The sequence below is a fragment of the Symphodus melops genome (assembly GCF_947650265.1).
Source record: "Symphodus melops genome assembly, chromosome: 11".
NCBI lineage: Eukaryota > Metazoa > Chordata > Actinopteri > Labriformes > Labridae > Symphodus > Symphodus melops.
The window spans coordinates 6,528,548-6,540,378 of record NC_136701.1 but is presented as its reverse complement, the minus strand read 5'-3'; the positions used below and the strand labels follow the sequence as shown (position 1 = coordinate 6,540,378).

Genomic DNA, 11,831 nt, shown 5'->3' with positions numbered 1-11,831 from the left:
CCAGAGCTTGAAAACAGGCTTGCTAAACAACGTTCTAGGACGATGAGAAGAAGGAGAAAGGAAAAATGGCAGATTATTAAGAGATTACGGAGGTGTCTAGAAAATAAAACTATTTTGTTTTTGCTTTGCATTTGTGTTTGTATTTTCGGCATGCTACAAATGAAAATGCCAAACACTAGGCAGAGAAGAAGGAAGAGTACTGTTGCAGGCTGTTTGTCTCTGTTTGAGTAACATCACTTAATCAAGCCTTTTCTAATGTTCCACACTACAAAATGAGTAATAAAAGTATGATTTGTGCTGATATTGTATCAGATCAATATCAGTATCGGCCAATAATTAAGGCTGCAATATCAGTATCGTATCACAAATGAAAAAGACAGGACAGTTCTAATAAATATGATCACACATGCAAAGTTGGAAAAATATTTTTACTCTGACATCTCTTGCTGCTCTTCCTCTTCTTCCCCTTTCTCCTTCTCCTCATCCTATTCTTAAATCTTCCCCTCGGCCTCTGTTCTTCCTCCTCATCCATTAACTGCCTTTTTATCTTCTTCCTACTCTTCCTTCTTTTCTTGAGTATTGGCCAATACCAATATCGATCTGATACGATATCAGCACAAATCAAACATACTTTTATTACTTAATTTGTAGAGTGGAACGTTAGAAAAGGCTTGATCAAGTGATGTTACTCAAACAGACAACAATAGTCAGCAACGGTAGGTATGAGAAAATCTGACCCATTCAACCAACTGGTTACAAAAATGTTCATCTTCAACATAATATCTACAGTATTCTACAATTTAATAAAATAGATACAAAATAAATTAGACCCTGAAAAAATAACTTAATAAATCCAATAAAAACAAATTGTACTTTTAAAGTGCAAACAATTCCAGTTTACTTTAGTAATTTTTTAGTCAGTATAGGGTGGGAACAACTGAGGGCTGAGAACTTCTATCAGAGATTTTAGATGCAGTCCAATAAAATCCTATATTCGTTTTCTGGCTGATATCAGACCGATATCCGATATCAATATCCTTATGTTTATCAATAAGAAGCAAACTTCATTACAAAAGAACGATACACCATTTAAAGCCCAACACTTGTACTACAGATGCCATCAATATGAGCACAGAGCACAATCGAAGAGACTTGTTATTATTCCAGTCCAGTGAACCATATTTTTCAATTTACATCCAGAAAAAAAAATTCAATAATCGTATGACCTCACATATTCTTCTTAAAGATATAAGCCACTTTATGTTCAATTGTGATTGACCATGTTGATGATACAAATTGGAGCTCCCATATGAAAAGGAGAAGAACTATTAGATTGGAGATAAAATAATAACATAGATGCAAAGAATATTACATTATGTAACCTTTCTGTCTTCCCAACTGATACGCCAGTCCATACAGATTTGAAGAGGTGAGTCTGCCTGCTATAATCAAAATCCACAAATGAAATGTAATGTCACTACAAAACTGTCTGTTCCACTCAGCTTGTAATATTTGGACTCCAAGGACAGAAGCATTAACAGCATTAAGCGCTAAAATATATAGCGTTTAATGCTGTTGATGCTATATATATATACATATATATATACTGTATATATATATATATATATACTGTATATATATATATATATATACTGTATATATATAACATATACATACATGTACATATATATACATATATATATATACACACACACACACACACATATATATATACATATATATATACATAACAGTAAAACTGTGCCAACACTGTAGGTGGCTTTGTGGTTACTGTTATGGATTGTGGATACAAACCACGACAGAAGAAGAATCCCGGTCACGTGATTTGCGTATCACATGACAACGCATCGCTAAAGCTACTGTGCTAACGCTGAAAAAATGGCAGCGTTTTTACAGTGGAGGAAATTTGTATTCTTTGATAAAGATAGTGTGAAGGATCCTGCGGATAATGGAAAAAACTTTGTCCTCCCGAGCGGAATATCGGCGTGTGACTCCGGCCGAGGGCACATCGTACTGGGAGATATCCTTTAACAGATTGCTGCTAGCCAGCTCGGCTAACGTCATACTCGCCAGGGTTACTCCCAAATCAGTAATGGTCAACATACGGTATTTTTTGTTTTTATGTCTGACCTGTTATAAGGACGGTAGAGTCAGGCTCCGCTCTGCTTTCTATTACAGAGAACGTCACAACAAACTTGGTTTGTCAAGATACGTTTGGACTGAATGTTTGGTTAAAAACATCAGAAAGTATTGACTGAGTTTACAAAATAATACTTAATAACAGCTCTACTTCTGTCTTCACTTATCACTCTCAATCCAACAGGATACATACATGACTTCCATAGATCAACAACAATGTTGAATGTACTTTAGATAGATGAACTGAAAGTAATTCTCTTGTGACAAGTCTCAGACAGTAAACACAGTTTACATCTAAAAGGTGCAGACACAGGATTAAAAGGTTACTAAAAAAATCTCGGACTGCCTGATGGCAGTGACTGGTGAGAAGGCTCCTCTTTAACAGGGTGGTTTTTCTTATCATCAGATCTTTTGATGCTTCATGGAGAGGAGGTTGGAATATGAGCCGAGTATTTACCAGCTGGCCTGCTGTCCTACGGTCTGCAGTAGAGTTTTTTTTTATGTTTGATGGAGTTGAATCAGGATAAAATGTTAAATTTGAGCACCAAAGTACAGTTAAAATGTCCTGTTTCACATTTAAATAATATTGTCTTTTTAAATTTCAACTTTCTTCAAATGATGATGAATAATGGAGTGACAGTTGGCATACTCATGTATGTTGTTGCCATGTTTTTTATTCAGTGAAGTTATTGTAGCTGGCATTTTGTCAGCGGGATTGCAAAATGCACAAACACCAAAAGTTTTTTGTCACCTATTCTATTTCTGTTGAAATCCTATGATTCAGATCGTTTTATAAAAACCTGCTAGGCTCATGTTTCCTTATTATAAGCCTGTAAATTATTATAAAATGGGGCATTTAAAACAAACAAGCCAATAGTAGTATTATTATTAGTAGTATAGTTTTATATTGTTTGTCTGTGTTACATTTTTAGTACTTGTTTGTGTTTCATAATATGCATGTATGTTTTGGACAACTCTTGAACCAGAAGTCATGTCCATGTCAAACTCACTTAATGTCTATGCAGCTGTGTATAACTGTCCTTAACTTCCATAATGTTACATATGGACGGCAGTATCTGGACTCTGACGCGCTCCCTGCAGTTGACTTCTTTTCAGGCCTACAAGTTGCGTGTTACACACCTGTACCAGCTGAAGCAGCACAGCATCCTGGTATCAGTTGGGCAGGATGAACAAGGAATAAACCCTCTGGTAAGTGACCGTTTCTTTTTTCATTTTTTGAACTTATTTCCTAAAGCAGTACCTCTGAATGTTTTTGCATCTCTCAGGTAAAGGTCTGGAACCTTGACAAGCGAGACAGTGGAAACCCTCTCTGCACTAGGATTTTCCCCGCAATCCCTGGCAACAAACCAACAGAAGTGTCTTGCCTCAGTGTACATGAAAACCTCAACTTCATGGCCATCGGTAAGACATGAAGAAAGTGTCTTTTCTCTCATTATTGGCCTAGTACCCAGTGTCAGGCTGAAGAAGAAGGAGCTTTGTCTTCTCAGGTTCTGATGGTTGTGTTTCTTGACAGGCTTCACGGACGGCAGTGTGGTTTTGACCAAAGGAGACATCACTCGAGATCGTCACAGTAAAACACTGACTCTGCACGAGGGAACCAGTCCAGTCACTGGCCTTGCTTTCCGCCAGATGGCAAAGGTCACAAATCTGTTTGTTGCCACTCTGGAGAAAGTGCATGTAAGTCTGATGGAGTGTGTTGGATTGATGAGAGCTATCTTAAAGCTGTTTCTGGTGTAAGAATAAGTATCTGACTCTTTCCATATTACTATCATATACTTGAATATAAACCTGATTAAAGCACTTACAGTTTTTTCTACAGGACTTTGTACCAATTGATCTAAATTTTCTATTTACTTATTAAAACATGTCAAACAGTGCAGAGATTTTAAAACAAGAATTACTTTGGACCCATCGTTTGTAAAGTCCTTCAGCAGCTTTTCAAAGAAACCTGATGTTTATAAAATAAAGTTGATGCTGTAAATAGTTTTAAATGAAGTCATGAGATTTTATGTTGCTTCTGTTTTTGAGACTCTCCTCTGAACTCCTGTCTCCCTCTGCTCAGTGCTACACGCTGTCCATCAAGGAGTATCCTAAAGTCGAGCTGGACACACACGGCTGTGCTCTGTGCTGCTCCTCCCTGGCTGATCCCTCCCAGGACTCCCAGTTCATTGTCGCTGGTGATGACTGTGTATACCTGTACCAGCCCGATGAAAGAGGGCCTTGTTTTGCTTTTGATGGACACAAGCTGTTGGCCCACTGGCACCGCGGATATCTGTTCTTACTCATCAGGGATACAAAGTCACCCAACAAGTAAGTGTCCAAAACTGTTAAACAGAATGAACAGATAAAAAGGAACTGGATGTAATCCTAATCTTTTCAGTCATTTTAGGTCCTGAACCCTTCAGATCAGGTCCTTTTTTCATACAAACATTAATGAGCAACAACTTTAGGAGCCCTAATTTACACCCGACGTACAGTGTATTTCCTTGCAGCACAAGCCTTATTATTTTGTCTTTCTAAGGTAGCTGTTATATTGTAATCATTGCTATTGCATTGGCCTTGTAAGTTCATGTCCTGAGAATTACGTTTTTCCCTGTGTTCCTTTAAAAACTCTTAACATAACCTTTTTTTCACTCAGGTCTGAGTTTGGCAGCAGAGGGAGCTCTCCATCAGACAAACAGATTCTCACCATATATGATCTAGACAACAAGTTCATCGCCTACAGTGCTGCTTTTGATGATGTCATTGATGTGGTGGCAGAGTGGGGCTCCTTCTACATCCTGACCAGAGATGGAAACATGTTTGTTCTTCAGGAAAAGGACACACAAACCAAACTGGAGGTGAGTGCCTTTATAGATCAAGTCAGTGGTGAATTACACGGTGAACCACAGAGCAGGGCTGTAACCTTCTTGTGTTTTTTTCAAGATGCTTTTTAAGAAGAACCTGTTTGTGATGGCCATAAACCTGGCTAAGAGCCAGCATCTGGACAATGACGGACTGTCGGAGATCTTCAGACAGTATGGTGATCACCTTTACCTAAAGGGAGACCATGACGGAGCCATACAGCAGTACATACGGTAATAATAGTGGATATTTAGGGGTGGTATGCATACTGCATTATGTGCTGTATTTAACTATGTGGAAATCTCTGGTTGAAATTTACTAAAGGTTTTGGTACAGACGCATTAAATCAATACCAGGTTCTTTTAGATCACTGTGACCAAAATCTCAGCAACCCTTTGGCATCAACCTCCTCTATGATACAGGAAATGTGCCGCTTCTAGGCAAGACATCCTTTTCCATGCAGCTTTATGTCTGCTGCGTAAACACCATAATTTCTTGGTTCCTTACAACCTTGAGGTAACTCCTCTTCATCATTCTGGCTGGCTTCAGCAGTCTTAGACCAAAGAAGAAGATTTACCAACTATTAAAGGACGTTTTGTCAGTTATTGGAGAGCAGGCTAATGCTAGCACTCTTGAGTTAGCTCGTAGCATCACATTGCATGTACATTTACACACACAGACCATGATCTAAAAATGCTTCAGTGAACCTCAAATAATCAGTGAGCACAGTGTGTTATTCGCCTTTTCTTTCATCCTGCAATTAACAAGCTTTTAAACACAAGGGAAGGATCCAGCCGGCAGTCCCATCCATGTAAACATTCAGTAAACACGGCTCAGACAGCAGGACTCACGTGTCACACTCATTGTAGACAGTCATGATAATACATTTCCAGAGGATAAACTGGATTTCTGCTTTATTCATGTGTAACGTGTGTAACATCCTTTAAGTAGCTATTGAAAACAGCACATTTCCTTATTACTCTTTCATAATAAAAGCGGTCCAAAAAGGTCAGTCCTTATTTCGGTCTTTGCTCTTTTTCAGCATTGTATTTAAATATGCTCTTAAACTGTTTCTCTCCATTAGCCCTATGTTTCTGTGCAGTCTCATTTAAAACATCAACGTTCCTTGCAGCACCATTGGAAAACTGGAGCCATCATATGTCATCAGGAAATTCCTCGACGCACAGAGGATCCACAATCTTACAGCATATCTGCAAGCCCTGCACAGACAGTCACTAGCCAACGCAGACCACACCACACTGCTTCTGAACTGTTACACCAAGCTAAAGGACAGCTCCAAGCTGGAGGAGTTCATAAAGGTGACCGACCACCGAAAGTAAACACAGGGGTTGTGGATGAAGTATTAACACATATTTTAAAGCCAGCGGGGTTTTTTTTTATAAACTGGCATTTCACTGTTTTATAACAGCGTTGTGTTCCTCTTTGGGGTTTTTTAACAGAGCAGTGAAAGTGAAGTTCACTTTGACGTTGAGATTGCCATCAAGGTTCTTCGGCAGGCTGGCTACCACAGCCACGCTGTGTTCTTGGCTGAGAAACACATGCACCATGAATGGTACCTCAAGATTCAGCTGGAAGATCTCAAGGTAAAATCCATTAACCATCAAACATGTAATTCATTGTCGAAAGCTTTTTTGTAAGCTTCAACATACTGTGATCACTTTTTTATCTAGTCAAGAAATAGACTGAAATAAATACCGATGCCTCAACATGATCTATTAAAGCTATTCATTATTTCTTTCTTGTTATTTGAATGCTTGTCATCACGACCACTGCATCACTTTCAGCCAACCCATAATGAGCGATATATTGATCATTAAAGTCAGCATGATTTTTTTTTTTTCTTATCAACATTTATTCTCTGTACTGCAGCCTATGTCACAATCATTTCAGAGTCAGCCAGCCTGATTCTTTTTTTACATATTGCAAAAGTGTTACTTTTGTCTGATTGCACATGGTGATCTTATGTGTATGAACGTTTAGTTTAAAGGGAGGGAAACACTATGCAGACAATTACTCCACTTTTATCTGCTCCTGTGATGGACAAAAAGCCAGCCGGCGTGGCTCATTCTGATGTGCTGTTTCTGATCAGTCTGTCCCGTGCTCAAGCATGCAAACTATTGTGTGGCATACAGAAGAAAGCAAAGTGCAGCTGTGTAGCTCTTTCTAGAACCATCTGATTTCACTATGTGGAGCATGAAATGCTGCTAACTACCAATACAGTAACAGAGCTTTCAGACCATTGAGATGTTGATAGTTGTGAAGTTTGGACCCACACGAGTCACTTGTCTTTAATTTTAGGTGTTTATTAACTAAACAGTATACCATTGTTTTGTTTTTTTAATCCATGGTTTTGACCTGAAAGTGAGAAACACTGGTGGAGTGGACCCTGTCACCTCTCAATGCTTAAAGAATGTGGGTTAATTTATCTGTGGGCGACTCCTGCCTGAGTGATGATAGTGCATCTTTCATGTGTTCACATCTGTAGTTAGAGCCGTCCTCTTGTGAATGGATGACTTAATAAGATTATAATAGCAGGTTTAAAGGGGCAGATGATGCCAGAAAGAGAACTGATAATGAGTTGGCTCACTCAACAAAGTAACAACAAATAACAGCTCCCTTTCTCCCTGCATTCTTATCAGCACCGTCTTTTCATAAATGTCTTGTTGAATTGAACATTTACTGTATATATAGAAGAGCCCATCTCCATAGCTTTAACTTAACAGATGAAGCCAGCAGGATTACACCGTCAAGTCAGAAAAGTGTTTGAAAATGTTTCTCCCCAAAACGCAGAACTATCAGGAAGGCCTCCGTTACATTGGCCGTCTGCCTTTTGAACAAGCTGAGAGCAACATGAAGCGTTACGGCAAGACGTTGATGCATCATGTTCCTGAAGGCACCACGCTGCTCTTAAAGGGCTTATGCACCAACTACCAGCCCAGCGGAGACGCTGCTGAAAGAGACGGTGCGGAGACGACTCGGAACGACAAGGTCAGCCTGCACTGCTTTTGCTCTTTAACCTCCGTCACTTTCACATTTACAATGAAAGCCTCTGGGAGATTTAATGTTTAATTTTCATAAACTATTGTTCACACCTGTTGAAGGCAAACTCAGAGGAATTTATTCCAATTTTTGCCAACAATCCTCGGGAGCTCAAAGCCTTCCTGGAGCACATGATTGAGGTGGACCCTCGCTCTCCTCAGGGTGTGTATGACACACTGCTGGAGCTTCGCTTACAAGACTGGGCACATGAACAAGACCCTGAGGTAAGTCCAAATCAAACAGACTTGCCATAATTCTTGCACAGTACATTTATCTTTGGACAACTCTGTTGTCTGATTATGTTACTTAGAAAATTTAGGCTTGGCTGGAAATGTACACACAAATAAATACATTGTTTCGAGATTTTTTTTTAAACCTTTTTCACCATATGTTTGGCAGCGTAAAAACGTCCTGCAGGGAGAGGCGGTATCGCTGCTGAGGAGTGACAACACAGTGTTTGATAAAGCGCTGGTCCTCTGCCAGATGCACAACTTTAAAGAAGGCGTCCTTTACCTTTATGAGAAGGGCAAACTGTAAGTAAGCAGCAGACACCTGTGTTTCAATACCAATGAAGCCAATTAAGAAACATCTCACGACTACTCCTATGCAGCAACTCAAACTGAACGATAGACCTAAGAGTGCACCAGTGAGCACAGACCAGTGTAGACAGAAGCTCCTGGGGAATTTCACCTGTTCACGCTTGTTGATGACATTTCAGCGCCACAGCTACTCGTCTTCATCTCTCTTCTCTACCTGCTCCTCCTCCTCTTCTCTGCCCTCCTGCTCCTCTTTTTTTTCCTCCTGCTTGTTGTCCTCACAGTCCACTTTTAGCTGTTCTTGAAGAGAAGAAATGCTGCATGTGTTCATGAATAATGATATGTTATGATTGTTAATAATGAACAATCACATTGATGCAAACTTTGCAGGTAATGACTGAGACGGATGGTGAATGATGCAGTTTCGACTGCTTGAATCTAATTTCTTTATGGAAGTGCTTAAAATGTGCAGCAGTCTTTAACTCTTTAGGTGTAACATGTATTTGTCAGTGTTTTAGCTAACCAGAAAAGTCATTTTTGATCCACCTATGAATTTTAATCTAATAACTGTTGTTGCTCTGCGTTTGTGTGCAGATATCAGCAGATCATGCACTACCATATGCAGAATGAAGAGTATGGTAAGGTGGTCGAGGCCTGCAAGCGCTATGGGGACCAAGAGGGTTGCCTTTGGGAGCAGGCACTTGGTTATTTTGCCAGAAAAGAAGAAGACTGCAAGGCGTACATCAGCGAGGTCCTTCATCACATTGACCAGAACAACCTGATGCCTCCATTACTAGGTGAGCTTTTGTACAATAATACATTTATACTGTTTAGATATTAGATTCACCATCAGATAAGAAGGTCAGGCTGAAGACTGCATAACTGGTAGCACCGCTGTACATGACCTCTTTCTTCATGATTTGTCATAGTGGTGCAGACACTGGCACACAACTCGACCGCCACTCTCTCAGTCATCAAAGACTACCTCATCAACAAGCTGCAGAGGGAGAGCCAGCAGATAGAAGACGATGAACGCAAAATCCGCCAGTACCGCGAGGAAACGGCTCACCTTCGCTCAGAGATTCAGGAGCTCAAAACAAGGTGCATCACATGAGCCATGGCCTTGTCTGCCAACTTTGTTCTTAGATAGTGCAAACACTTTTATTCCATCCAGTTTCTGTCAGTTACTGACTGTAATCTTGTCATTCACGTGTATTTCGACTTTTATTCTTGCGACCATTTGTTACAGATGACGAAACTTATATTGACTGAAGTACGGCAGATCAGACTTAGTAAAATAATTTTTTTAATTTATCTCTCTCAATATTTTCACAGTGCCAAGATATTCCAGAAGACCAAGTGCAACATGTGCAACAGCCCCCTGGAGCTGCCATCTGTTCATTTCCTGTGCAGCCACTCCTTTCACCAACACTGCTTTGAAAGTTATGCAGAGAGTGAGGCTGAGTGCCCCACCTGCACTCCGGAGAACCGCAAAGTCATGGACATGCTGCGAGCTCAGGACCAGAAACGAGACCTGCATGACCACTTCAACAGACAGGTGACAATACTTCAGCTCTGACTGAAAGGAAGTTTACCAAAATCAATATATCATTACAAGGAGGTGTATTCAAGCATGTTTTATTTATTACAGCTTTCCATCACCTTTTTTTAATCTAATCCTTTGTAATAGTATAACTTTTCTTTTTTTTCTTAAGTTGTCATTGTGCAGTTTCAACGCTACAGAAAGTTCAAATCAATTCTTATTCATTGTCCTTTCTATGTTTTGCAGTTACGCAGCTCTAATGACGGCTTCTCTGTTGTGGCGGACTACTTTGGTCGAGGAGTGTTTAACAAACTGACTCTGGTCACTGACCCGCCTGGTAGCAAAACAGTTGGGAGTCTTGAAGTCAACCTGCAGAGAGATCTTCTCATCCACACCAAGAGAAACTGTTAGAAACATGTTTGTTCTGATTTCTACCTGAGAAAGCACCAATGGGTCCAGCTTCATATCATCGCAAGCTCTCCGCAACACGCTTAACTGCACAGGGTGCACCGTGTTTTCAACAGCGCATGCAGTTGAGGCAGTCTGCCTTCAGTACTTATGATGGACCTATTTGTGTTGTAATGCTCGTCCAATTAGTCTGATTCACTGGAATCTGTAAAAAATGTTCTGAAGTTTTAATCATGTAATGCTGTGTCCTAACAGATATTCAGCTTCGAGGATTGTGCATTGGTGGGTTTAGTTTTACTCATGATGTACTCTTGCACATATTAAAAATAGTTTAATTGCCTGGCATTAATGCAATAATTTGGTGTCTGTTACTTAAACTGGATGATGAGAATTGTCAGTAAAGTCACTAGGTGCATTTGGGACATGTAGCACAAATTCTGGCCTTTGGTTGTTATGCTTTTTCCATAATCTGCCAGTTTAGTCCTTGCATGAAGACTTGTCATTTGCTGAAATATAAATCGGAATTGATATTTATTGCCAAGTACATTTCCACATACAAGGAATTTGTCTTGGTGTATTAGTACTAAACATTTATAAGAAATGCTATACAAATATACAATCATTGAATTACTTAAAATTTTAAATATATGCTCCAATGTACACACATGGTCCATGAACCTAAAATTCCTGAGCGCTTGGACCCTGTAACAATCTCCATCCTTGAGCTTTTTTTTAATTATTATTTTTATCTTTACCAGTTAATTTCAGTATTTGTTGACTTCAAACAATATTTCTATTTCCTTTTAATTTTTACTTCATCAGTCAACATTTGGTTGACACTGTTCCTCATACTAAAAGCTAATGCTATTGTAGTGTTAATTAAATGTTATTCTATATAAATCAAGAGTTTCATTGGTATAATTTCTTCAGGTCTGTCAAAGTGTAATTTATTAAAACATTTGGACAATAAGGATCATATGGGTGGGTGGGGGGATATTTATAGTCTATGATTTATACATTTAAACCTTTAAAGTGATAAATACAGTTGAAAAGGATGCAACATAAATTAGTTCCCTTATAGTAAACTGAACAACTTAAACTTTGATTGAATTAAATAAAATTTGAATTAATTAAGATCAGGAAGCATGTGGTTTGCTTTGACTTTACCTGGAAATGTCGTCACTAAGTTTACGCCCACTGTCTGAACGTGGACCAATTGGTTTTAGCCAAAAAATGTATTTCGTCATCACTCTATTCAC

At 39.2% G+C, this 11,831-nt stretch overlaps 1 protein-coding gene across 1 annotated transcript; it reads left to right on the top strand.

Moving 5' to 3' along the window:
* The first annotated feature begins 1,806 nt into the window (after nt 1–1,806).
* Nucleotides 1,807–11,472, top strand: vps11 (VPS11 core subunit of CORVET and HOPS complexes). Its single transcript, XM_079354977.1, has 16 exons — nt 1,807–2,045; nt 3,225–3,369; nt 3,447–3,582; nt 3,695–3,858; nt 4,244–4,491; nt 4,820–5,021; nt 5,107–5,258; nt 6,158–6,344; nt 6,486–6,629; nt 7,837–8,034; nt 8,148–8,309; nt 8,485–8,618; nt 9,216–9,418; nt 9,551–9,722; nt 9,957–10,179; nt 10,411–11,472. The coding sequence occupies exons 1-16, from the start codon at nt 1,900–1,902 to the stop codon at nt 10,573–10,575; spliced, it is 2,781 nt and encodes a 926-aa protein (XP_079211103.1). The 5' UTR covers nt 1,807–1,899; the 3' UTR covers nt 10,576–11,472.
* Nucleotides 11,473–11,831: the final 359 nt, after the last annotated feature.